The sequence below is a fragment of the Phyllostomus hastatus genome, unplaced genomic scaffold, assembly GCF_019186645.2.
Source record: "Phyllostomus hastatus isolate PE091 unplaced genomic scaffold, TTU_PhHast_1.1 phas_contig_16, whole genome shotgun sequence".
Classification (NCBI taxonomy): domain Eukaryota; kingdom Metazoa; phylum Chordata; class Mammalia; order Chiroptera; family Phyllostomidae; genus Phyllostomus; species Phyllostomus hastatus.
This window is the reverse complement of record NW_025333643.1, coordinates 18861034-18884391: the sequence shown is the minus strand read 5'-3', so window position 1 is coordinate 18884391 and position 23358 is coordinate 18861034. Positions and strand designations below refer to the sequence as shown.

The following is a 23358-nucleotide window of genomic DNA, read 5'->3' as shown; positions in this document are numbered from 1 at the left end:
TTTTTCCAGCTGAGGTAAATGGCACATAGAGAAGTGAAGTAACTTGCCCCAAATCACCCAGTGAATTACTGGGTGGGCATTTCTGCCCAGTGGGGTGGCAGAATTGACTGGAACCCTTGGCTGTTTGACTCCATAGTCCTCATCCTTTAACATTTTTTTTCACTATTGGAAAATGCAGAATACATAGAATTTTGTCAGCACAGTCTATTAGTTAGGGAACATAGATGGATACAGGTTCACACAGGTGAACAATTATTTTTTACTCTTTCCCTAAAAGTCATCTCTACTATTGTGCTAAGTAAATTGAAGAACTAATTTTTAAGATTAAATGGTAATCTTTGCCTTATCTGACTTGAAATGCCTCTATCAACAACTTCATATTCTGTACAGAGTATAACTAACATGTAGCCTGTGGTAGATATATAGCAAATGCTTATGGAATGAATTCTAATGGAATGCTCAAGATATCTACTGTTCATTTAGAGCTTTGCATGGACCTTGCAGAAGTAGTCTGGGGAAGGGGAGATAAGATTTATAGGACGGTAACTATGCAAGTCGAATTATTTCAGATGACCACAAATCAGTTAATTTCCTATTTTTTTATTTTAAAGCAACATAATATAATTATTAAATTCATATAAACCTCTGGCCTAATTATCTTTCTGGCAAACTTCATAATCACAAAAGCCAGTTTTACCTTGCTGGTACTAAACTTTCAGTTCCTATCTTCTAGTGCCTTATTTGTTTTACCTACACAGGCAGAAATGGAGCCAATGTCTTCAATCCTGTCTCTGAATCTCCACATGACTAGTAGTGACTTGTTCCCAATCTTAAAAGTTCTCAACAGTCTAAATCCACTGTTAGAAAATGGAGTTTTGGGTCAGTGGCTCTTTGCACTCTTGTTTCTTTGCCCCATTCTTGATAGAAGTGAAGCTTCCTTGTCCAGCGTTATACTCTAGACAGTAAAGGCCATGGAGTAGAGAACTGCTTTAATCATTTTGAACAATCATAGCTGCTGTTTCACGGAACCATCTTGGGTAGACTTAGAAGTAGTTAGGAATGTGGGAACCCTGTTTGCCCCATGCTGACTTCCTAGGATTGTGGAGGAAGACCAATATAAATACTTCTGCTGCTCCTGCTTGTTGCTTTACCAGCCTGAGATGGTAGAAAGATGATATCAAAATTCTCACGCAACTTCTCATAGGATCCAGGAAGCTTGTTTAAACAACTGATGATGGGCAGACATAAGGTGATGGAAGAGACATCGGCTTTGGTGAGTGGCAGAGTGCATGTCTCACATTAAAAAGACAACCAACTGCCACTCTTCTCGTTTGTTACTGCCACGTATTGAGTGCAGATGGCGGAATTTGAGGAAGAGTAGGATCACATAATCAGATTCATTCTTTTGTGCTGAAATTGGTCTTTCTTCCAGATACCAGTAGAAACTACCAATAAATACTAACACATTCCCAATTACTTAGGGGGGATGAAGTTTCATCAGCTCTTTAATATCTATAGGAAGAGACACTGGAGCCCTGGTAGTAGACTTCCTGGATGTGGGGCCACCTAAAGTTCAAAAAGAATGGTGTACCAAAGCTGCCAGCTTTAGGACCCCTATTTGGAAATGTCAAAATTCCTTGTAAGTAGAAGCAATTGTAGTGACATTTTATGTTTTGTAGATTCTCCAAGTCTTTCCAGGATATATATCCTTTATCCTACAAATATTAAGAGGGGGAAGTGGCTACAAATCTAGTTGATACACTGGGTCTTAGCAGCAGACTCATAAAGTGAATAAAGTCAGTATACAGGTATAACTTTGTAATTATTTACACTTAAAAGTAGGCAGAACTCAGGAAAGACACTTCATTTTGGCTTTCTGGCTGTGTAAAGATGACTCCTAATATTCATTTTACTACCAAATGATCTAGCATGAAGAGTCAGTGTAAATATGATCTGTTAAGGGAAACTAGTAACCTGATTTTACTGGATATAGATATTTTCACAGAAATGCTCATTACTAATGAATACATCAAAAACCATACTTTATTTTATGTATAGCAATACAATTTACATATTAAATAACACTATAATAGAGTGATTTGATATAGTTTTAAACAGAAGAAAAAAGGGAAAATTTCAGGTTACAAAACCCCTCCCCCTGGACAAATTTAAAAAAAAACACACTTTTTCCAAATGGGTCAATGCAACAATGTATTCAGTGACTTTGTCCAATTCCTACTGCACAAATGGTTAATGGAATTAAAAAGAAAATCCAACTTTCACAATCACTGCCTCAAAGAAATAACACACGTGGGATTCTTTTGGAATGCAAAGATGATTCTTGGCTACTTCAATGCACAGAAAGTTGAATTCACATATCCACCACAAAAACCAAAAACCAAAAACCAAAAACCATGACGGAGTTGAAACTAGAAAAAAATTAGCTTTATATGAAAATATAAAATTCTATGATTATATACCATAGATACAAAGTTCCCAGAAGATGTTTATTCAAGCAACAAAATATTTACAGTTTTAATGATTTTAGCTATTTCAAAATGAAATGAAAGAAACACAAATCAACATAGAGGCTGAGTTTTTTGTTTTTTGCTTTTGTTTTTTTAGAAACAATGGCTGCTTGCTAGATTCAAATGTCCTAACAAAAAAGAAGTCACTACCCCAAATGTTGGAGAGTTGCGACATTTTATAAAACCGGCTGTCTCCTTTTCTGGAGATTTTATTTCTTAAAACTCAAGATATTTTTCTTGAAATTAATTATCCTCTGTAGAAAATGCTTCCCTTTGCAAATATTTAACAAAAATACTAAAAACAGTTTAACAGCTACGACAAAGTAGAGGCCAAATATCATTATTACAATTCCTTCCTATTTGTAGCATGCCTTCATTCTAGAGATAAGTAAAGCCAATATTGTATGGTAATTGGCAACTAAAGGAAAGCGCAAAGGGGTAAGTGAAATTATAGCTGTTTTAAAAAAAAGCAGGCATTTTCCCTTCATATAAAAATTCACTGACACCATCATAACATAAACTTTAGAACATAGGAGTTGAAATGCACTTTCCAGTATAACCGCTAAATTCTTAAGACAATCTACATTTTGATTATTATTTCTTAAATTATGATGAGTTTGGGTTTCTTTTTCTTATTTTTTGCTTAGAATTAGTAATATGTATCTTTGGTAAATTGGTACTATATTTTAATTTTTAAATATAGTATATATGCATTTAAGAAAAAATTCATAACAAGGCAGTTGTGCTGTGTCATTAAAAAATAATTAAGGTTAATTGTTGATTTAAATATGTCACTCTGGGCTGAAAACTCTGAAAGCCAGACCTTGTTATAGAACACCATAACCTTCTCTGACCTTGCTGGACTTTTCAACTTGAAATAGACTCTGAAAGCTCCAATGAGTAAGAAATAGGCAAACCAAATCAATTAATCTTATTCTTCTTGAAATTCAGAACTGTGTGTGTGTGTGTGTGTACACACAGTGGGTTTTGGATGCAAGAAAGAGTTCTCCTGATGGAAATAAAGTTTTTTTTCCTTCTGATGTCCAGCAGAGCCACTTGGTCTGATCATTGCAATTCAATTTTGTATGATGTGTGCATTCTGATTGCCTAAAGATAAATTCATATAGCCAATAAGCTTATTTTATTAAGTAGCACACATTAATTTGCAATAGTTATTCCCTTTCCCCCTGAGTGCAAGTGGTGATAACCTTGTCATGTAGTTAAGCAATGTGCTTATGTTCAAAGAAAACACCATACTTGAAGCTCTGCCTTGGGAAAGATGGAAGCATATTTCTGCCAATAACAAATGAAGAATAATAGTGCCAATACACTCTGTGGTGAAAGCGAGGAATTTCTGAATATAACTAACCTAAATGAAGTATGTTGGGATCACTTTGGCAAGATGGACAAAGAGCAATTGCTCATAGTTTAGTGGGTCAGCATTTGTATAGACTTTGGTTCAAGCCTGCTGTAGATACACAACTGGCTCACAGAAAACTTCTAACCATCCTCGTAACATTCTGTTCTATTTACAAGCTATCTCTTTTATCATGATTCTGATGGCCACATAAGAGATAGTCACAGAATTATGTTGGAGGGTATGCAGTTCCATGAACTGAGACCATTGTAAATAGCACCGGAGGGAATACTTGCAGTGTGTCTTCTAACCAATGTTTACTTATATATTAAGAAAAATTACTTAAGGACCATGACTCCAACCCATGAACCCCAACCTGAACATTACTTCTGCAAGTCAAGTCCACTGTGCCAACTACTGGGAATAGCTCATATCAATACTCTAGACAACCAAAGTAACCTACCGAATTAACTAAAATGCTCTAGCTCTTGCTATGATCTAAAACCTTTCCCTTCCTGATTCCCTTTAGCCTTTTGGCAGTTTTAGTGTTCAGTGGTCAAGCTTTTTTCTTCACTGTTAGGTAGAGCTTCCTTGTATCACCTTGGATGGGGGCTATAGTGGTGTCTGTTTCATCTAGAGGGGCTATAATGGTGTCTGTATCATCTAGCACATACAATTTAGCAAACTTGGCTCATTTGCACACCTTTTCTCAAGCTGCAGCCTACACAGTTTGTGAACAGTGGACTATTCTATGTTGATGAATCTACATGATTAAAAAGATGAGATTAATTTAGCCCTGGAAAGTTATGTAGTTCATGACAACTCCATTGACCTGGCCTATGCACTGGAACTCCTATTCCTGACCTGTAGACTCTCTCTGCCTAGTAGCTTTGGTCCTTTTCAGCACCATTCTGACAGACTTCATAGAAATCCAACGTAAGAGCAATAGAACCTCAATGCTGATTACCATTAATGTTCTAATGCCTACCAAGATAGTATAATAGCCAGCGTGGGCTTTCGGTTGAAGTTTATTAACATAAATAACCCAAACCCTTTTTTCCTCCTGTAACAGGTCCAGTTCTGGTGGTGATTTTGTTTCTGACAGAAGTTGTCCCTCAAAAGCAAATAAGGAATATAAGAAAGGGATCTCAGTAGCTAGATTATTTTTCTAATGGAATTGAAATTCCTTATTAATGCTCCTATTTTCCTCTTGTGTACTCTGGGGTGAATGTGGCTGCACAGGCCGACCGAGTAACTGCCTGGTGCTCTGTATGCTGACTGTTTTACTGAAGTGTATCTGTTTTTGAGGCTAAACTGCACAAAAACATACAAATTTGTCTCTCCCCCTTAAAAACTATTTGGAAATGTAGATACTATCTTTCTTTCAAGATTGTAATTTTCTCTCTCCAAATCTGATTTATCCATGTGTGGGAGTCTAGATTAGTCCTAAGACTTTTTGCTAATACAGTATTTTCAACTTAATCCTAAGTAGAAGAATGTAATTATAAGATTTATCATGAAACATGTGACAAAAAAAGGAAAGAAAAGAATGTTAACTATATAGGTAGTTTTTATTAGATTGCTATATGAGTAATAGGGATTTTGGGGACTAGTTTCAAAATTATACACTTGCAAAAATTTTCATAATTCACCTGCCATGAGATTTGGTATTTTATACCACAAAGCATTAATGCAGAGTCACTAAAGGGTTTCTTAATTGAGTTGTGTGAAATATTGCCATCACTCTATTGTAAAAGATAGCCCTGATTTTAGGGTGTAGCTATTTCAGAGTCAAAATGGAAATAACACACAGTCCACATAGCTACTGTGAAAACTGTAATACAGAGATATCCTTTATTTTGACACATCATTTTTTTTAAGCTATGAGTATAAGTTTGTAACTAATAAGTGATGTTTACATGAAGCAACTCTTAAACCTTCTAATTTCTTAATGGGTGTCTTCACCATCATAAATGCAACTGTTTCAAGGCCATGAAGTTGACAGACCTTCTTAGTAGCTCCCAATAACCTGCTATGCTTTGAAAGAAAACAATGTGCATCCACCCCATTAAAATATAGAAGGCATACAGTATTGAACAATGTCTAAAAAGAACAGGAGAGGAGGACTGAGGAAAAAATACAGCATTGTCTGCTAGTAGAACGCAATTGCTTTAGCCATAACAATAAAATCAAGATACACTGTCATAACAAAGACTTTCACTGTACTGAACTAAAAAGTAGCATGTATGTCATTACGGAATGTCACATCAGCATTTGCTTCAGTATTAGATTATAGGCAGTAACACTGATCAGATAGTGCAAACTAGGTCAAACTGCGTTTCACTGGGGGAAATGAACAGAGGTGCAAATGCTCAGTAGGATACCATTAAGACATAAAATGGCAAAAAATAAATATCAAAACTTTTATCAGTGTAAAAAAGTAACCGGGTTATTGTATAACCTAGAGTCTGGCAAAAAAGGCCTCAAAAAAGTTCTCAGTCTTCAGAAGTTTTACAAATGAAGTGCGCTGTCAGGATTCCAATCAAACTAGAGATTCCATGCTCTCAGCAGGGTCCGATTCATCTGCAATGAGAACAGCACCATTTTTGTCCACTGTCATGGGACCGTTTCCATTTTCCTTAGTGCTGACCAAGCTGAGCATTGCTTTATAGACAAACTGGTATTGTTCCTGGAAAACAAGAGAAAGACAGTTTGAGCCAGAAGGCAGCTTAAGTCATTCCATCTAAGGTAGGAATGCTAATTATAATCACAAATGTGAAAAACATGCTAGAGAAACAGGAATATACATTTATGCTGTCTAAAAAATCATGTGAATCCTATATAAACAAGACCTATGCTTGCTTCACATCCTTTTGATTTCTGTTGGCTTGGAATTAATTCTCAGTGTTGACAATAAATTTAAGATAAAGAGTATATCTGCATTTTATAACTAGAGAATACTATACTGTAAAGAGCAGAGTTTCTCCACATCAGCACTACTGACGTTTTGGGGTGATATTTCCTTGTTCTGGAGGTTTGTCTTATGCACTGCAGGGTGTTTGGCGGTAACCCTGGACTCACTAGATGCCAGAGAGTACTCCAGATATTGCCAAAACAACCCCTGGGGGTTAGGTAGAGAGCAAAATTACCCCCAGCTGAGAACCACTACTCCATAGCGTGAGCCCAAGTTTCAACTGGTGGCGTCCAGGTTTCATAAATAAGCGAGGTACTTACGATGTCTGTGAAGACTCCAGGCCTCATAAGATTGATCATTTTTGCAACCTGGAAAACATCCACAGCGTTTTCATTCTCTAGTTGTTGGGACAGGGTGGTGAGGGCACACAACATTCCTGCCGAAACTGCTCCATACCTTGGGGAAGAAAAAATATGCTATTTCAGATTTACTAAGGGACTGAAACTACCCTCTCATATTTCTAAGCAGACCATATTGACACTTATCTGGAACACAAAAATGAATGAAATACTGGAGAGGGAGGAAATTTAGAGGGTAAATCTTTATATAAATGTGACTTTTGACTGTGAAATCTCCCAAATTGGTTTTATCAGATACATAGCTTGATATTTAGTATTAAATGAGAGATTAAAAAGTATACTTGGAAGAAATACCGAAGATTTGATATTGGGGACAAATTAGATGATATTGTAGGAAAAATAATATGAGTGGCTTAATTACAGGCTATTGGGCAAGTAGAAAGGTGAGAGGCTTGAAAAAAAAACTTTTTAAGCAACCCCAGACAGCCAAACTGAACTTATAGAACAGGAGATATGGAAATACACTACGCAAATGCTGTCAAGAGATTTTTCAAAATGAGTTCATAATAAGTAATTACTTTTGATGCTGAACTGGGACCTTCTTAATGAGGACACCTTTTATAAAATTCTTTCAAAAATGTTGTTTGCTTTATCCGCCCCCCGCAACAACAACAATAAGACTCAAGAGAGTAATAGGCGTTTTCATCAGGCCAGGCTGGCAAGCCCATGTTTCATAGGGACCTGTCACAGATGGCACACAGTTTCCATATTAGTGACACTTAATCCAAACAGATGGATTCAATAGAATTGTTTGAGGTGGTGTTTCTGGTAGAAATAAGACTAGCACTTAGATGCCCTGTGCCTGCTGTTCTGTTAAACACTATTAAGTATGCAGTTTCTGAATTATTCTGACATGATATTAAAACATTACAGATGTTTTACGTTGTTAATAGAAATAAGACCAATGTCCCCTCAACAACCACTCCAACTTTAAAGGTAAAACAGAGATTAAAAACTGTTACGATTTTAGATGCACACTTCCAGATGTAGGTATATCAATACATTTCAATCCAGCTCATTATTTATTTCACCTGCTTGCAGGCATACTGGGCTTACTCATTTCCTTCTGGACGGACATTTCAGTTGCATGTGTCTTGTGTACATTAGAAGAGGGGTCGTGTGCAGAGGAGCCAGATTACAGGTATGCCTGTTTTTAGTTCTAAGGACATTTTCACATGTCTCTCCCAAGAGGTTGTTACCTGCTTATATTCCTCCTAGCATAGGAATATTTGTTTTTTTTCTCATTATTTTAAAGTTAAATGCCTCTGTCAATCTGGTGGGTGAAAAGTTGTACCTTATGTAGTTTTATTTTGCATTTCTTAATTATTAAGAAAGTTGAATATCTTTTTGCTTATTGGCAATCTGTATTTCCTCTTCTGAAACTGCCTATTAATACACTTTGGCCATTTTTCTATTAGGTTGGTCTCTTTGAAATGGATTTATAGAAGTTATCTTGTATTGTCTACAGTACATGTTGCAAGTATTTTTTCCAATCTCTAGTTTCTTTTCACATTGTTTGTGGTTGTTTTTGTTGTACTGAAGTATAACTTAGATATAATCAAGTTTCTCAATCTCTCATTTTTGGCTTTTTTGGAATGTTGTTTGAGAATGCTTTCTCTAGCTCAGTATTTTACATTGTCTTAGGTTTCTTTTTTACATTTAACGAATTCATCTGAAATTTATTCTGGTTTTGATGTAAGGTAGTGTCCGATTTAGTTATTTTTCCAATGGGTAACCAATTACTCCAGCATTTTAAATTAAGTAGCCTCATCTTTTCTCATTGACTTGCTCTGCCATACTGAATTCTCACATATGTAGGCCTGTTTCTGAACTTTATTTTTGCCCTTCAATAAGTTTGTCTATTTTTTTTCATTTTCCTACTTTTAATTTGTACAGATTTTTAGTAAGTCTTGGTATCTGATCAAACAAGATTCCATGCTTGTTTTGGTCATCTCTACTACATTTATTCATCTTACTTGTTTTTGGTGCTTCAAATATAAATTTTTCATTTTTCATTTGTACACTCATTTCTAAACACCCTTCTATCCCATCCCATTTCATATTAATTTTGAAACTGGATTGTCAAAAAACTGACTTTGTTATGATTTTGGTCAGGTGGCATGGGATATTTTTATTTGAGGAGATTAACATCATTTTGAGTTTTTCTCTTGATGAACATGATGTCTTTCAAGGCTTTCAATGTGATTTTACAGTTTTCTTCATAGTCTTGGCTAATTTAATTTTAGGTAAATTCCTAAGTACTTTAGAGTTTATTACTAAGACTGGGCTCATGGCATTTTCTGTTTTGTTTCAATTGATAGAAAGTTGAATTTCACGTGGTGAACTTGTATCCAGCCACACAGCAGAACTCTTTTAAGTTCTAATCTGTGGTTTCTCTCAGAAGTTGGCTACATCTTTATCTGCCAATAATGCCAATTTTGCCTCTTTTCAACTTTTATACTTTTTACATCTTTTGCTTTTACTATGTTGGCTAGGACCTCAATAGTTTTGTACTCTAGAACTGCAAGGACGCATCACATTGTGTTCTTTAATGGTAAAGCTTACAAGTTTTTAATACAGTGGAATCTCGGTTCTCGAACTTAATTCATTCTGGAAAATGGTTCAAGAAGAGATTTGTTCAAAAACCAAATCTCCTTTGTTGCCTGAGACATATGTGGCTGATCATATAGGTATCAGCATGAAAAGGCTATTGGGTAGAGAATGGGGACCTGAAGTTTTGTTAGACCACCGAGGCATGTTTTCCACAAACAACTTGGTTGAGATCCAAACTGTTCAGAAACCAAGGTTTGACTATATTCAGTAAAAATACTTTACACTCTGATAAGTAGCACTGATCATTTAAAGAGGATTCTTGATGCTTTTAGTTTGCTGAGAGTGTTTTCTTTGGGGGAGGAGGATTATGAATGGGACTTATTTTATGCTTTTTAACATCTATTACTATTTTAGAAATACTTTTAATAACGTTCTGAGTCCACTCAGAGTTTTTTGGTAATGTTTAACCACCTCTAAATTCTCAGGATTAATCTTTTTCAAAATGTATAATTCTTTTAATATAACATACTGGGTTTTATTTGACAGTATTTAGATTTTTGTGCTCATATTCTACGGAGTAAGATTGGCCCATACTTTTTTCTGTTCTGGTGCTAACCATTTTTTGTTTTTTTTTTGTTTTTTTTTTTAAATCAAGTTAACATTAAATTTGCTCTCTGTGTGTTATTTGTTGAAATGCAGCCTCTCAGAACCTACTGGGTCTTAACAATTTTGAGAACTCATCCTTTCATTCAGTTCTTAGTAATCACTCATGTGTGGTATGCTCTTTCAATGTTGCTAAGTTTTGTTTAGGTATTTTACATGCATCAACTTAATCTTCACAATAACCTGTGTTGTAAGTACTATTATTATCCCCATTTTGAGGTTGAAGAAACAAGGCACAGTGGGGTGAAGTAACTGGCCAGAGTCTCATAGCTTGTGACTAGAGCCTATATTTGAGCTGATACATATAAATGGCTCAGAACACAGATTAGCACATCTACCATATGTTCAAAAAGTATCATTTATTATGCTGATTGTGACTTAGGGTTAAAAATTTACTAATATGAAATTATACCTTCAAACATTTATGCCTTTAAAATATTTCTATTATTTTAACCTTTTATTGGGGTGGCCAAAAAGTTTGTTTAGTTTTTCTTATACGATGGCTCTAGTAGTGCTTAATTGTCTTTAACTTCATTCACAACAATTCTGTTACTGTATTGTGACAGCTGTCATATCTGTGTGCATTAAAAAAACTTACTGAAATTGGTGAATTTTTGTGCAGCCAGTTTAATATTGAAGATGGAGGAAAGTACACAACATTTCCAGCATATCGTGCTTTACTATTTCAAGAAAGGTAAAAAATGCAACCAAAATGCAACAAAGGATTTGTGCAGTGTATGGAGAAGACACTCTGACTTATTGAATGTGTCAAAAGTGGTTTGAGAAATTTCTTGCTACTACTGATATTTTGGCCAAATAATTCTTTATTGTGGGGCTGTCTTATGCATTAGAAGCTGTTTAATAGCACCCCTGGTCTCTACCCACTAGAAACTGATCGTGGGAGATAGCAGACATACTCATATCCAAATCAATAAAGTCATTGATGAAAATGAAAAAATGTCTTTTATGGAAGAAATTAAATAGACTTTTGGCCAACCCAATATTATAGAAAATATAAAACATACACAAAAGTATAATAGTACAGCAACCCTCATGTACCTATCACTAAATCACAGCAATCATCAGCTGAAAGGGTCTCTTGTTCATCTCTACTTCCTTCCCCATGTATTTTATTCATTAATATTTTATTATAAAACTTTAAAAGATAAGGATTTGAAAAAATAAATGTTATCATCACACCTAAAGATATTAACAATTTTCAAATGTTTTGATGTAAGTACAAATAAATGGTAGTTTTTTTCTTCGCCATTTTCCAAATTCTATCTTTCATTAATTAGATTTACTATCCTCTTCCTGCTCCCGATTCGTTGCTGTTTGCATTTATCTTTTAATTCATTGTAGTTTTTATGGACTTTTTGGTCCCCTACTCCCAATTTAAGTTGAAACCTTAGTTTATTTTTAATCTTTCCTGAAGCATATGCAGCTTAGGCTACACTTTTTTTTTCTCAGTGTAGTTTGGCTACACCATACCAGGTTTTGAAATGCAGTGCCTTCATTATTACTTAGTTTTAATTATTTTGAAATTTCTGTCTCCAATACCTCTTTAGCCCACGAATTATCTATAAGAACTTGAGTGTCTAGGTATAATGACTGGGAGTCTCATTTCATTGTTGGTTTTTAATATTAATGCATTGTCCTTGATGAATGTGGCCTTGTATGGTATCAGTATTTTTTTTTTGGTGGGCAGAGAATTCCATTTGTGGAATTTATCTCAACGATGTGCATCGGAAGAGACTATATGGTCTCTCAATACAGTTCTTAGGTGCATATTTTTATATATCACTATTTGATCAGCCTTATTAATTATGGTATTCAAATCTCTCTGAATGTTATTGTTCCAATGTATCCTGATCATTCAGTTTATGAATTTATCTCTTTATTCAGTTCTTAGAAAATCCTCAGCCATTATTTATTCCTCTTTAATCTCTTTCATCTCTCCATGGGATCACCTCTTAGACATATGTTAATATGTCTGTGTTTTACTTTTACATCCTAGTTTGATTTCAACTTTGCCCATTTTACTGCTAGCACATCTCTTATTCTTCTATTTCTTCCTGGTTCATAACACATTTTTAATTCACTTCACATAGTTGTCCTTTAGATTGCTGAACATATTTTAAAATCCTATTAGAATTAATCTATTAACTCTGGTTCACTATTTGTTCTTTTGTTCTTGCTCATCATGTTGTCTGTCTTTCCTCACATGCTAAGTTGTACTGAGCTTACCTTCTTACCTTCTTATTTTAGCATGGTACTGATGTTTTTCAGTAGGGGAAGAATTTAACCTTTGCTAGTTTTCTAGTGAATCTGTTAGACTCAGGATCTTTATCCCCTCCTCCTTAGTGCTTTCTTAAAACTATCCATAGCTGTTAAGATAGAAAAGTCAGGTATTATGTATTTTTATGCAGTGTCCACTCCATGTGGCCTTTCTTACAGTTAGTCATTCTTAAACAAGAACCTAAATTAAAAGGAAGTACCTACACAAGAAGACTTTAAACACAACTAGAAACTATGTCAAATCAACTGAACACACAGATGCTTTTTAAAAACAAATTTTAAAAAAAGATTTATTTATTTACTTCTAGAGAGAGGGGAAGGGAAGGAGAAAGAGAGAAAGAGAAACAGCAATGTGTGGTTGCCTCTCACACACTCCTAGCTGGGAACCTGGCCTGCAACCCAGGCATGTGCCCAGACCAGAAAGCGAACCAATGGTCCTTTGGTTTGAAGGCTGGCGAGCCACACCAGCCAGGGCCAAATGCACAGATACTTTTATATATCTTCTACAGACCAAGCATTGATATGAAAGAATACAGACGGAAAAAGAAAGGCCATTCTTTTTTTTAGTAATTTAGGAATTAAGTAGGATTAAAGGATATTTGTCTAGTGTCATAGATCTGCACTTAATTATAGGGCCTTGGTTAAAAAGTGAAAAGTAATTTATAAGCTAGGGAAAATAAGAATAGTATATAAATTCACTGTCTTTGGTATTTTGTTTGCCGCTTTTTCAAAGCGATGCTTGTTTAGCCAGTGCTGTTAAGAAAAAAAAAAAAAAAACCTAAAATATTTTCATCTTTCCCTGTCCATGCTGCAAAGAAATCATAGAAGAAATGAAAGTAAGTTACCAGTGCAATACTTTTAAGTGTTCTGCCTATACACATTTTAAGGCATATTGGGGTTCCTTGTATAGTCAGTGTGTATAATATCTATATGTCCATTTAACTATTTTTTTACTATTTCATGTAACTACTGACAATTATTATAGGTTTGTTTTTAAGATTTTAAAAAAGATTTTATTTATTTATTTTAGAGAGAGGGGACGGGAGGGAGAAAGAGCGGGAGAGAAACATCAATGTGTGGTTGCCTCTCACACGGCCCCCAGTGAGCTACATCAGGCAAGGCTTAAGATATTGTTTTTTAAATGATAACCAAGAATGCAGTCCAGACTCGTAACTCTGTCACTGTGAAGAAAGTGAAGCTTCCTTTGGAAATCATTAGGGCAAGAAGGAAAACAGAGTGAAAGCCTGAGTATGTATCCATCCTGGGGGAAAATGGCAATACAAAAGCCTTCTACAGGACTTTAAGAAATTAAAACTTTGTAAGTAAAGGAGAAAATAAAGTAGGAAAAAACCCCCACAGTCTGAAGAAATGACAGACGTGAGTGCATGAGTGTGCACATGGAAACCAGCAGAGTGAGACAGACCCCAGCACAACCGTGGCAGGGCTGGCTCCCAGGCTTGCCACCGGGACGGTGTGGGCAGGTGACACTTTGGTTGGTACCTTACTCTGAAGTCCTGCACTTAAGTTTAAAGCTCTAAAGTTGTCACCTGTAAATTCTTCATTAGTTTTGGACAAATGTTTCTGCATTTTCATTTTATACTGGACTCCACAAATTACATAGATGGTCCTGGCTCTGACACTAACTATATGTGCACATATGCCCTGTTACTTAGCTTCACTGTGTCTGTTTTCTCATATGTGAAGCAGGGCTACTAAAATTATCCCCCCAGTGGGGTAAATTTGAGGATTATATGAATTAGTTATGAATTAATGTCTTTACAGCTATTGGTACAGAAGGCACGCCATGTACTGCTGCATCTCCTATAGACTATCTCAGGACCAAATTAAGAAGTTACTTGGACTTCCAGCAGGATGGAGGCATAGTAGACACACTGTGCCTCCTCGCACAACCAAAAGAAGGACAACAACAATTTAAAAACAAAATAACAACCAGAACTGACAGAAAGTTGAACTGTATGGAAGTAGGACAACCAAGGAGTTAAAATAGACACATTTATCCAGACTGATAGGAAGGGCGGAGTTGGGCAGCAGGTCGGAGAGGGGTCGCAGCACAAAAAGCAGTGGTACCAGGTGTGTAAGGCATCCCAGGAGCGCAAGACCACAGCAGGCGGACCCTGGCATACAGGCAGTGGCTGGCAGACCCCAGGCACAGGGTGGCAATAGGCAGACCCAGTGAGGCAGTGATTGTGAAGCGAGGCACTGCGTGCAAGGCGGCTGACTGACCAGGCAGTCCCACATTCATGTACAGATAAACTAGGCGAAACTGGGGAGCGAGACAGACCACGCAACCCAGGGTCCCAAAGTCCTAGTTCCAGGCTCAGTGCTGAGCCCCAGGGCACTGATTGAAAACACCTGTGGGGGTTGACATGCAGGGAGAGACTCCCAGCCCCACAGGAGAGTTTGTTGGAGAGACCCATGGGGTCTTAGCAACGTGCACAAGCCCATCCACACAGGAATTAGCACCAGAAAGGCCCAGTTTGCTTGGGGGAAGCAGAGGAAGGGACTGAAATCTGACAGAGAGTGGAGCAGGTGCCATTGTTTCCTGTTGGACCCCGCCCCTACATACAACGTCACAACCCAGAGACTGGGGTGTCCCACCCTGGTGAACACCTAAGGCTCCACCCCTCATACATAACAGGCGTGACAAGACAAAAAAAAAATGGCCCAAATGGAAGAACAGATCAAAGTGCCACAGCAAATACAACTAAGTGACCAAAAGATAGCTAACCTATCAGATGCACAGTTCAAAGCACTGGTGATCAGGATGCTCACAGAATTGGTTGAATATGCTCACAAATTAGATGAAAAAATGAAAGCTATGCTGAGTGAAATGAAGGAAAATGCACAGGGAACCAATAGTGATGGGAAGAAAACTGGGACTCAAATCAATGGAGTGTACCAGAAGGAAGAAAAAAACATACAATCAGAAAAGAATGAAGAAATAAGAATTCAAGAAAATGAGGAGAGGCTTAGGAACCTCCAGGACATCTTTAAACGTTCCAACATCCGAATCATAGGGGTACCAGAAGGAGAAGAGGAAAAGCAACAAGTAGAAAATTCATCTGAACAAATAATGAAGGAGAACTCCCCCAGTCTGGCAAAGGTAATAGATTTCCAGGAAGTCCAAGAAGCTCAGAGAGGCCCAAACAAGTTGGACCCAAGGAGGAACACACCAAGGCACATCATAATTACATTACCCAAGATTAAAATGAAGGAGAGAATCCTAGAAGCAGCAAGAGATAAGGAGGCAGTTACCTACAAAGGAGTTCCCATCAGAATGTCAGCTGATTTCTCAAAAGAGACCTTGCAGGCAAGAAGGGGCTCGAAAGAAGTATTCCAAGTCATGAAATGCAAGGACCTACATCCAAGATTGCTCTATCCAGCAAAGCTATCATTTAGAATGGAAGGGCACATAAAGTGCTTCTCAGATAAGGCCAAGTTAAAGGAGTTCATCATCACCAAGTCCTTATTATATGAAATGTTAAAGGGACTTATCTAAGAAAAAGAAGACAAAAAATATGAACAGTAAAAAGACACTAAACTCAGTTATTGACAACCACACCTAAAACAAAAGCTAACTAAGCAAACAACTAGAACAGGAACAGAACCACAGAAATGGAGATCACATGGAGGGTTAGCAACAGGGGAGTGGGAGGAGGAGAGAGGGGGAAAAGGTACAGATAATAAGTAGCATGGATGGTAGGTAGAAAATAGACAGGGGGAGGGCAAGAGTAGTATGGGAAATGTAGAAGCTAAAGAACTCATGATACATGGAAATGAATAAAGGGGGGAATGTGGGTGGGAGAGGGTGTGCAGGGTGGAGGGGAATGAAGGGGTGGAATGGGACAACTGTAATAGCATAATCAATAAAATATATTGAAAAAGAAATTACTGAAAACCTCCAAGAGCTTTGGATTATTTGGGCTCTATGTGTCAATATATACTTTATCAGAAATTAGAACTCAGAAAAAGGTTAAAGCACAAAACAATGCAAGCACACATTCCAGTAGCCATCAGAGTGAGGGTGCCACCATATCATGCACCTCTGGAACACTGTGCACTCGTGACAGAATGAGTGAAGAAGGCAACAGTGTCTTTGCATCATTATGAAAATAGCTGTGGCCTCTTGGATCTCTTAGAAGGGCTCTGAAGATTATCCCACTCCTATCTCTAACCAGGAGTCCTAAGTTCACACTTCAAGAACTGTTCCACGAAATTAGTCTACATGACACCCAGTAGGGTGCCAGATGTATTTCCAGAGTGAATTAACATTAAGTAATCGCACAGGAAACTATTCTGTTCTGTGAGTGAAGGTCTAACCTATTGTCTCTTAAGACTATGTAAGAACCATGCCTATCTTCCAGAGTTCCTCTGTAGAAACACAGCCTCCTTTTTAAAAATCTGACAGTAATGATACAGATCAGCCTCTACACAGAATTGTCTTAAACAGATGTATATAGGATACTGTGAAGAAAGTAGTTTGCTTTTAAGCTGTGCCTGTCCTCAAGTAGAATCAGTTTACTTCTGGGTAAGGAATTTTATCCTTAGATCATTTACCTAGAAATGTCACCCACCTGGTGCACAGCCGAGCACCCTGAAAGTAGGTATTAAAAAGATCTCTGTGAGGACTAAGAGATATTGCACAGTTTGTGCACGAAAAGTTAAACATTTTGACTTACAGTGGAAGCACTCAGCTCTCTCCACCTCTGCTTACTCCTAATCTGGGGCATAAAAAACTCTGTAATTGGCCTTATAGTTCACAGAAGAACTTAAGAAAGCAAAATGACAACAAAAAGCCTGGTGCAAGGCTCTCTGGGGAAAGGTCACATAGGGATGTACAGCCTTAACATTTGTAGGTCATCGAATTTTGAAGCAGAAGTTTGAAGTGCAGTACCCATTCATGCCAATAACTACCCAGCCCCTACTATGTGCCAGGTACTGGGCTTTACCCTATGGAGACCGGGATGAGTAAGTAAGTTACCACTGCTGGTCTCAGTGTGGGGGTGGCAGTCCTGGGGACAAATAGTGACAATACATGATAAACAGGAATGGCACTGGTAAGAATGTGACATTTACTACTGATATGGATTATCACCCCTAAAATGAGTTAGAGACAATTTCAGAGAGAGCGACTTTTGAACTGTGTGGTGGATGAAAGGGCACTCATGGGAAATAGTATTTATAGGGAAAGATGTGTGGAAGGAGGTACTTCAGGAAGAGGGAGATGACAGCTGGGAAAGTAAGCAGGCCAGACTGTAAAATAATTTGAAAAGTGTGCTGAAAGAATGGCTGGCACCAACAAGACTTAGTGAATGGGGCAGGCTGGAAGATGAGTGTGGTTTTAAATAAGTTAAATATGAGGTGTCTGTATGCAATCACGAAGGGACACTTATAGGTACAGAAAGTAGGTAAGGGGAAACTGAAAGGTAACTGGCATCCAGAGTATTGCAGTAGACCTAGCAACTGTTTAAACATTTTAAAGTTCTTCCTCAGTAATGTGGAAAAATAATTTCTATGTACTCACTTTTCTCCTAATAATAGTGTAGGGATAAATGAATGAACACATTTCTTTAGTTGGTTTTAATCGGGCTCACCAATATGATATTTGTAGATCCACTAATTTAGGGTTAATTTTCTCTTTTCTTATTTAGGCCTAAGAACAGCTATCTTTGGTTAATTTCAGAAGTGACATATTCAGCATGTGGCATAAAATAAAAATCACTGAATAAGAGAAATATACCCAAAAGCTGAATACAGATAAGTGAAACAAACAGTTCAGTTAAAACTTTTTAACTAGGTGGTAGTGTTTAGTGTTTTTTTTTTTCCTTTCCTTCCTCCCTTGCCATGAAATACAAGATTAACTGTATTACTGACTTTAGGACAAAATTGCTTGGAGCCAAATCAGTCATAGAACTTGGAAAGCAACATTAGGATTTGGCCTGAATTGATAGGAGATGGTAAAACCCAGAAGTAACTTAAAAATCTGTTTCGCTTTGGTGGGCCCCAAATTTACACTCTAACTGCTCACCTTAAAGATTCATGGCCAGAAGCAGCTACCCAGTTATTCTGAGACTATAATGCTCTTCTAATCTTAATTCTCAATATAAGATAGGCCAACATTGTGAAATAGTCACTATTTCTTAAGACAGACCGCAGAACTTGTTGGAAGCAGCCAGTAAAATGGCTTACTTCAAACAGAAGAGTGCTATGGGTTTGAACTAAAGGTGTGATGTAGGCCAAAAAATCTTTTATGTGCTTTCTATTATACCATAAGTTCAAGGGAAAAAGAGACAACAAGCTTTACTTTCAAATTTATTAATACCTATGCTATTAAACTAGTTGGTAATTTAATGAACATAATGTATGCACTGAGAATCTGCTGGCCAAGGCTGCAAGCTACCTAGGAACTAAAATAAGAAATGAGGACATGTAATAGGTGCCACATTGGCTAAAGGTTTGTGAGGTCCTAAATAACTGATTTGCAGGTTGATTCCAGCTATGAAGTTTGTCTCCAAATATGCATATACCATAAGGTCTGTCTTTAGCCCTTTCCCTCTTATTAAAGTGGAAGTGGCTGGACTTGAACACCATTTGTACCTTAAAATCTCTGAGCCAGGAGTAATCTGTTCTTTTTGCCATTCATATTCTTTACTTTTAAATCCCAAAGACAGTACTCTAAACTTCAAAGTACATTGTAAACTCTAATAGTTTAACTTTTTTGGTACTAATTAATGACACCATATTTATAAAGGTTTCTTCCCTAATACCTGTTTGCTAAAACTCAGTGTAGGAGTGTTAATAGGTTTCTAAATCTGTCTTCCCTTTCCACTGCTAGAGCAATGTAACAGGAAAAATGTTTGCATTTTAAAAATAAGCAGCATATACATACTCATCATGAACAATGGTGGGGCCATCCCTCGTTAAGGCCTCCTCCTTGATGACGTTGATAAGTTCAAAGGTACTGCTTATGGGGGCATCAGGGTTAGGCCATTTGGGACACTGAAAGTGTCGAACTTCTAGGACATAGTCATCCTGCAACCAAGACAACAAGAGTTTATTTCACTCTATACTCTAATGACTAGAACTTGCTCTTGAGAAAGCATATCTTACGGGTAGCTGAAGAATGCCAGATTAACCAAGGTGGAACTGGAAAAACAAAAATATTAGGGCAGTCTGCCTGCCATAAAGAATGAGGAGCTCATGACAGTGAAATAGCAGAATCCTATTTTGATAAGGCATGAACTTGAAGTGATGATTCTTATCTTTAAAAATAAAGAAAAAAAGGGAAGGAGTTAGGAGCTCATTTCAGTTACTACATAAGCCAGCTTCCCTCTTAGCTACCCTATAAGAAGGCAGTTATTACATGTCAAAATGCTGTGTAGCAAGAGTCATAATAGTATCATGTCTGCAACATACTGCAAAGTTTACATTTCTGATGGCAAAAAAAATATTGAGCTCTAGTATATATTGCTTGTATAATTATGTCAAGAGACCTATTTGTGTGTGTGCTCACTCAAAGGAACTGGTTACAACTCACCTATCCAACTGGGAAAGCAAATATTTGAAGAAAGAAAAAAAAAGGGAAGTGTGCATATTTAAAATTAGGTTGTACTCAAATGCCAGGCCTGCCTTGAGGGTGGTAAATTACCCCAGTATTTCTCAGGATGACCCAGGGCCAGATACAGCTATGACTCAGGAACTGAGAGTCAGGTTACCTGTGTAGCTTCCAGGATAAAGTCATGGATGATAATTTGTTCTTCATTAGAGAGGCACAGTCTGTCTTTGCTGATAAGGGTGACGGTAAAGGCCTCACAGTTCATGGATTCTTCTCGGCTTGGCCAGTACACAAACTCATCTTCTGCCTATAGGAACAACGACAACAAAATCCTCTGCAGTGCTGTTAAATATTTGTTTATGAATTTTCTCGCAAAACAATTTATGTTTGCCTACCTCTCAAGTCATCTTTCAAAATTGGTTCACAGAATTATGTATCTCCCCACCTAATATGCTGAGTTCATTGGTTACTGTGTTGTAAAACATATATGATAATAACCATTTCCTAGCACTTTTCACCTGTGTCACTGTAACAACCAAAATGCATTCATGGGGAATGCATTACCCGCATTTGAGAAGTGCTCTGCAATATAATTGTCATGAAAAAGGAGATGAGGTTTAGGTCAATTAATTGTAACCTATTATTCACAATTGTTTAAGCAACAAATTGTTATTTCCTATGGATGATGTTAATAACAGCGCCACAATTGATTAGCACTTTGCAAAGGACTTTCTTAACATTATCCATCTTAGTTTTTACAATATACTAGTGAGATGAAAGATTTTTACCACCTGCGTTTACAGATGAGAACACCAAGGCTCAGAGAGGTCTGAAGTTGTTTAAAATCACACTGCTAATAAATGTTATATACTGAAGTTGTCTAAAATCACATTGCTAATAAATGTTATACAACCTCTTGGGGAGGTTGTATATAAGTAAGCATGTTGGCTGTAAGTACAAGGTGTTCTTAAAGAAAAGTTAATATGTCAATGTTAGGTTTCAAAAGGGGATAATAGAGAAAGTCTTTCAGCCTTGAATCAGGCATGCTTTAAAATGTTCATCTATTTTAAGATTAGAAGTAAATATTCAGGCTTGGTACTTGAATTCCATCCTTAAACTAAGGAGTCCTAAAGAAAGTTAATTGCATAGGCTGGAGACTTTGTGAGAGATAGTGATTTTTGTAATAGGCCCTCCTTCCCCTTTTTCTAATTAGTTCAAATGGCAAACTAAAGTTTGCCTGTAATTTATAAATTTTTATGGCATTTTCTTGAAAATGCTTCAATACTACTAGGAAAGTCAGAAGTAATTCTGAATAGTGTTCAAAACAAAGAGGGCTTTGTTTAATCTTACAATGCTGCATTACAAATGAGCCAACAGTCCAATAAGACTTATCACCCTTTCAAGTTTCAATACAGCTTATTGCCAAGTACATTTTTATTTTTAAAGCTCAGCATACGGGGGAGCAGATTAGCAACTGGGTTCAGGCTATACAAAGGAAGTCTGTGACTGTCATGTGTTTCGGTACATTTTTGTCCAAGGAAATGGAAGTAGAGCCCTTTAACAGGCGTTAAAAACAAGGTAATGATGGACAGGGTCACTACGTTTAACCAATATGTACAGACTAAGCATAGGATTTATGGTTGGATGTGATCGTGAATATATTAATCTAAGCCTTAAATTCCATAGCTGCAAAGTGGAAATAATAAAACTACCTAACCTCAAAAAACTTTTATGGTGATAACATGAATAGTAAATTATTGGATTGGTCTAAAAGCTGCCAGAGGGATTTGTGGAAGGCAGGAAGAGAAAAACTTTTGAATGCAGTTAGAAAACTCAGGAATAATTGATCATCTTGAAAGACTGGGAAAAATAAATCTACTTCTTAATTCAGTAGGCACACTGGCCTCATGCTTATTTTGCTGGCAAATAAGAGGTCTGTCCAGGAGGTATCCAGCCACATAACATGAAAAACAGAAACCTTTATTGATGAAGATACAAGGAACATTGTACATAGGACAATGGCACCTCATTACCCTACAAAGTAGGCACCTTGGGACCTCATACAGGTCTCTCGGTTGCCATCTGCTGCCCCATCATATTTTCCCGAACCTCATCGACAGCCTGAAACCTCTTCCCTTTCAAAGGTGATCTGAGTTTTGGGAAAAGCCAGAAGTTGCAGGGCACCAAATCTGGGCTGCAGTTGGGCTGAGTCACCTGGGTGATTTGATGTTTCACCAAAACACTCTGCATAAGATGTGATGCATGAGTGGGCATGTTGTCATGATGAAGCTGCCAATCACCAGTTGCCCATAGCTGAGGCCTTCTGAATCATCTGAATAGTTTCCATGGAGGAATGTTCAATCTTAATGCAAAATTTGATGCAGATTTGTTGCTGTACTCGCTCAGTCATTTTGAATGTGATGGCCACACAGTAAACATCTCACTCAACGACGTTTACCACCCCCACTGACTAGTACAATGAAGTTACCATTGTTCACACATGTGCATTCCAGTCCACTCCCCTGGCTGCCAGGTTACATCAATGTTGCACAAACTGTTCTAGTTATATTAACAATGGCTGGACTTTTCCTGGATAGACCTTGTGTATTTATATAGGTCAAAGATGCCTAGGTATCTCTAACAGTGCTTTCTGAATAAGGCACCAGTGACTTTTGGGTTATTCACAGAACTGTGGTCTTGTCAAGTTATAGTAGTAAGTAATAAAGCAAACTCGGTATCCAGAGACATTATTTTATGGAAAATTACAATAAATGCATCTGACTTTTGACCCTGGACCTGAGAGTGCAGATGAGTGTGATTGATAACAGCCCAGCCTCCCTAGGTGTCAGAAACACTGAGGTGACGTGTTCCAGGGCAGTTCCTCCATCCTCACTGTCTGCAGACCATTTATCCACTTATTTGTTCCAGTTTGCCCCTAGCCTCCCCATACAAATGGGCTTATGGTAGATACTTTTGGTGACTCTCCTCTGTTAAGTGACAATAGCAAAATACTAACTCAGCCAAAAAATGAACGTTTTAACAACCCTAAA

The 23358-nt window shown here is 37.2% G+C and overlaps 1 protein-coding gene across 3 annotated transcripts in view; it reads right to left on the bottom strand.

Moving 5' to 3' along the window:
- Window positions 1-2025: 2025 nt before the first annotated feature.
- Window positions 2026-23358, bottom strand: part of PTPRG (protein tyrosine phosphatase receptor type G) — a 704882-nt gene continuing 683549 nt past the window's right edge. For all 3 annotated transcript variants that reach the window (XM_045832024.1, XM_045832025.1, XM_045832026.1), the window contains 4 exons: window positions 20469-20615; window positions 19643-19785; window positions 7120-7255; window positions 2026-6574 (listed from right to left, as the gene is read on the bottom strand). In XM_045832024.1, the coding sequence (XP_045687980.1) occupies window positions 6428-6574; window positions 7120-7255; window positions 19643-19785; window positions 20469-20615 (573 nt within the window). In that variant the 3' untranslated portion in view covers window positions 2026-6427. The remainder of the gene's footprint in view (window positions 6575-7119; window positions 7256-19642; window positions 19786-20468; window positions 20616-23358) is intronic.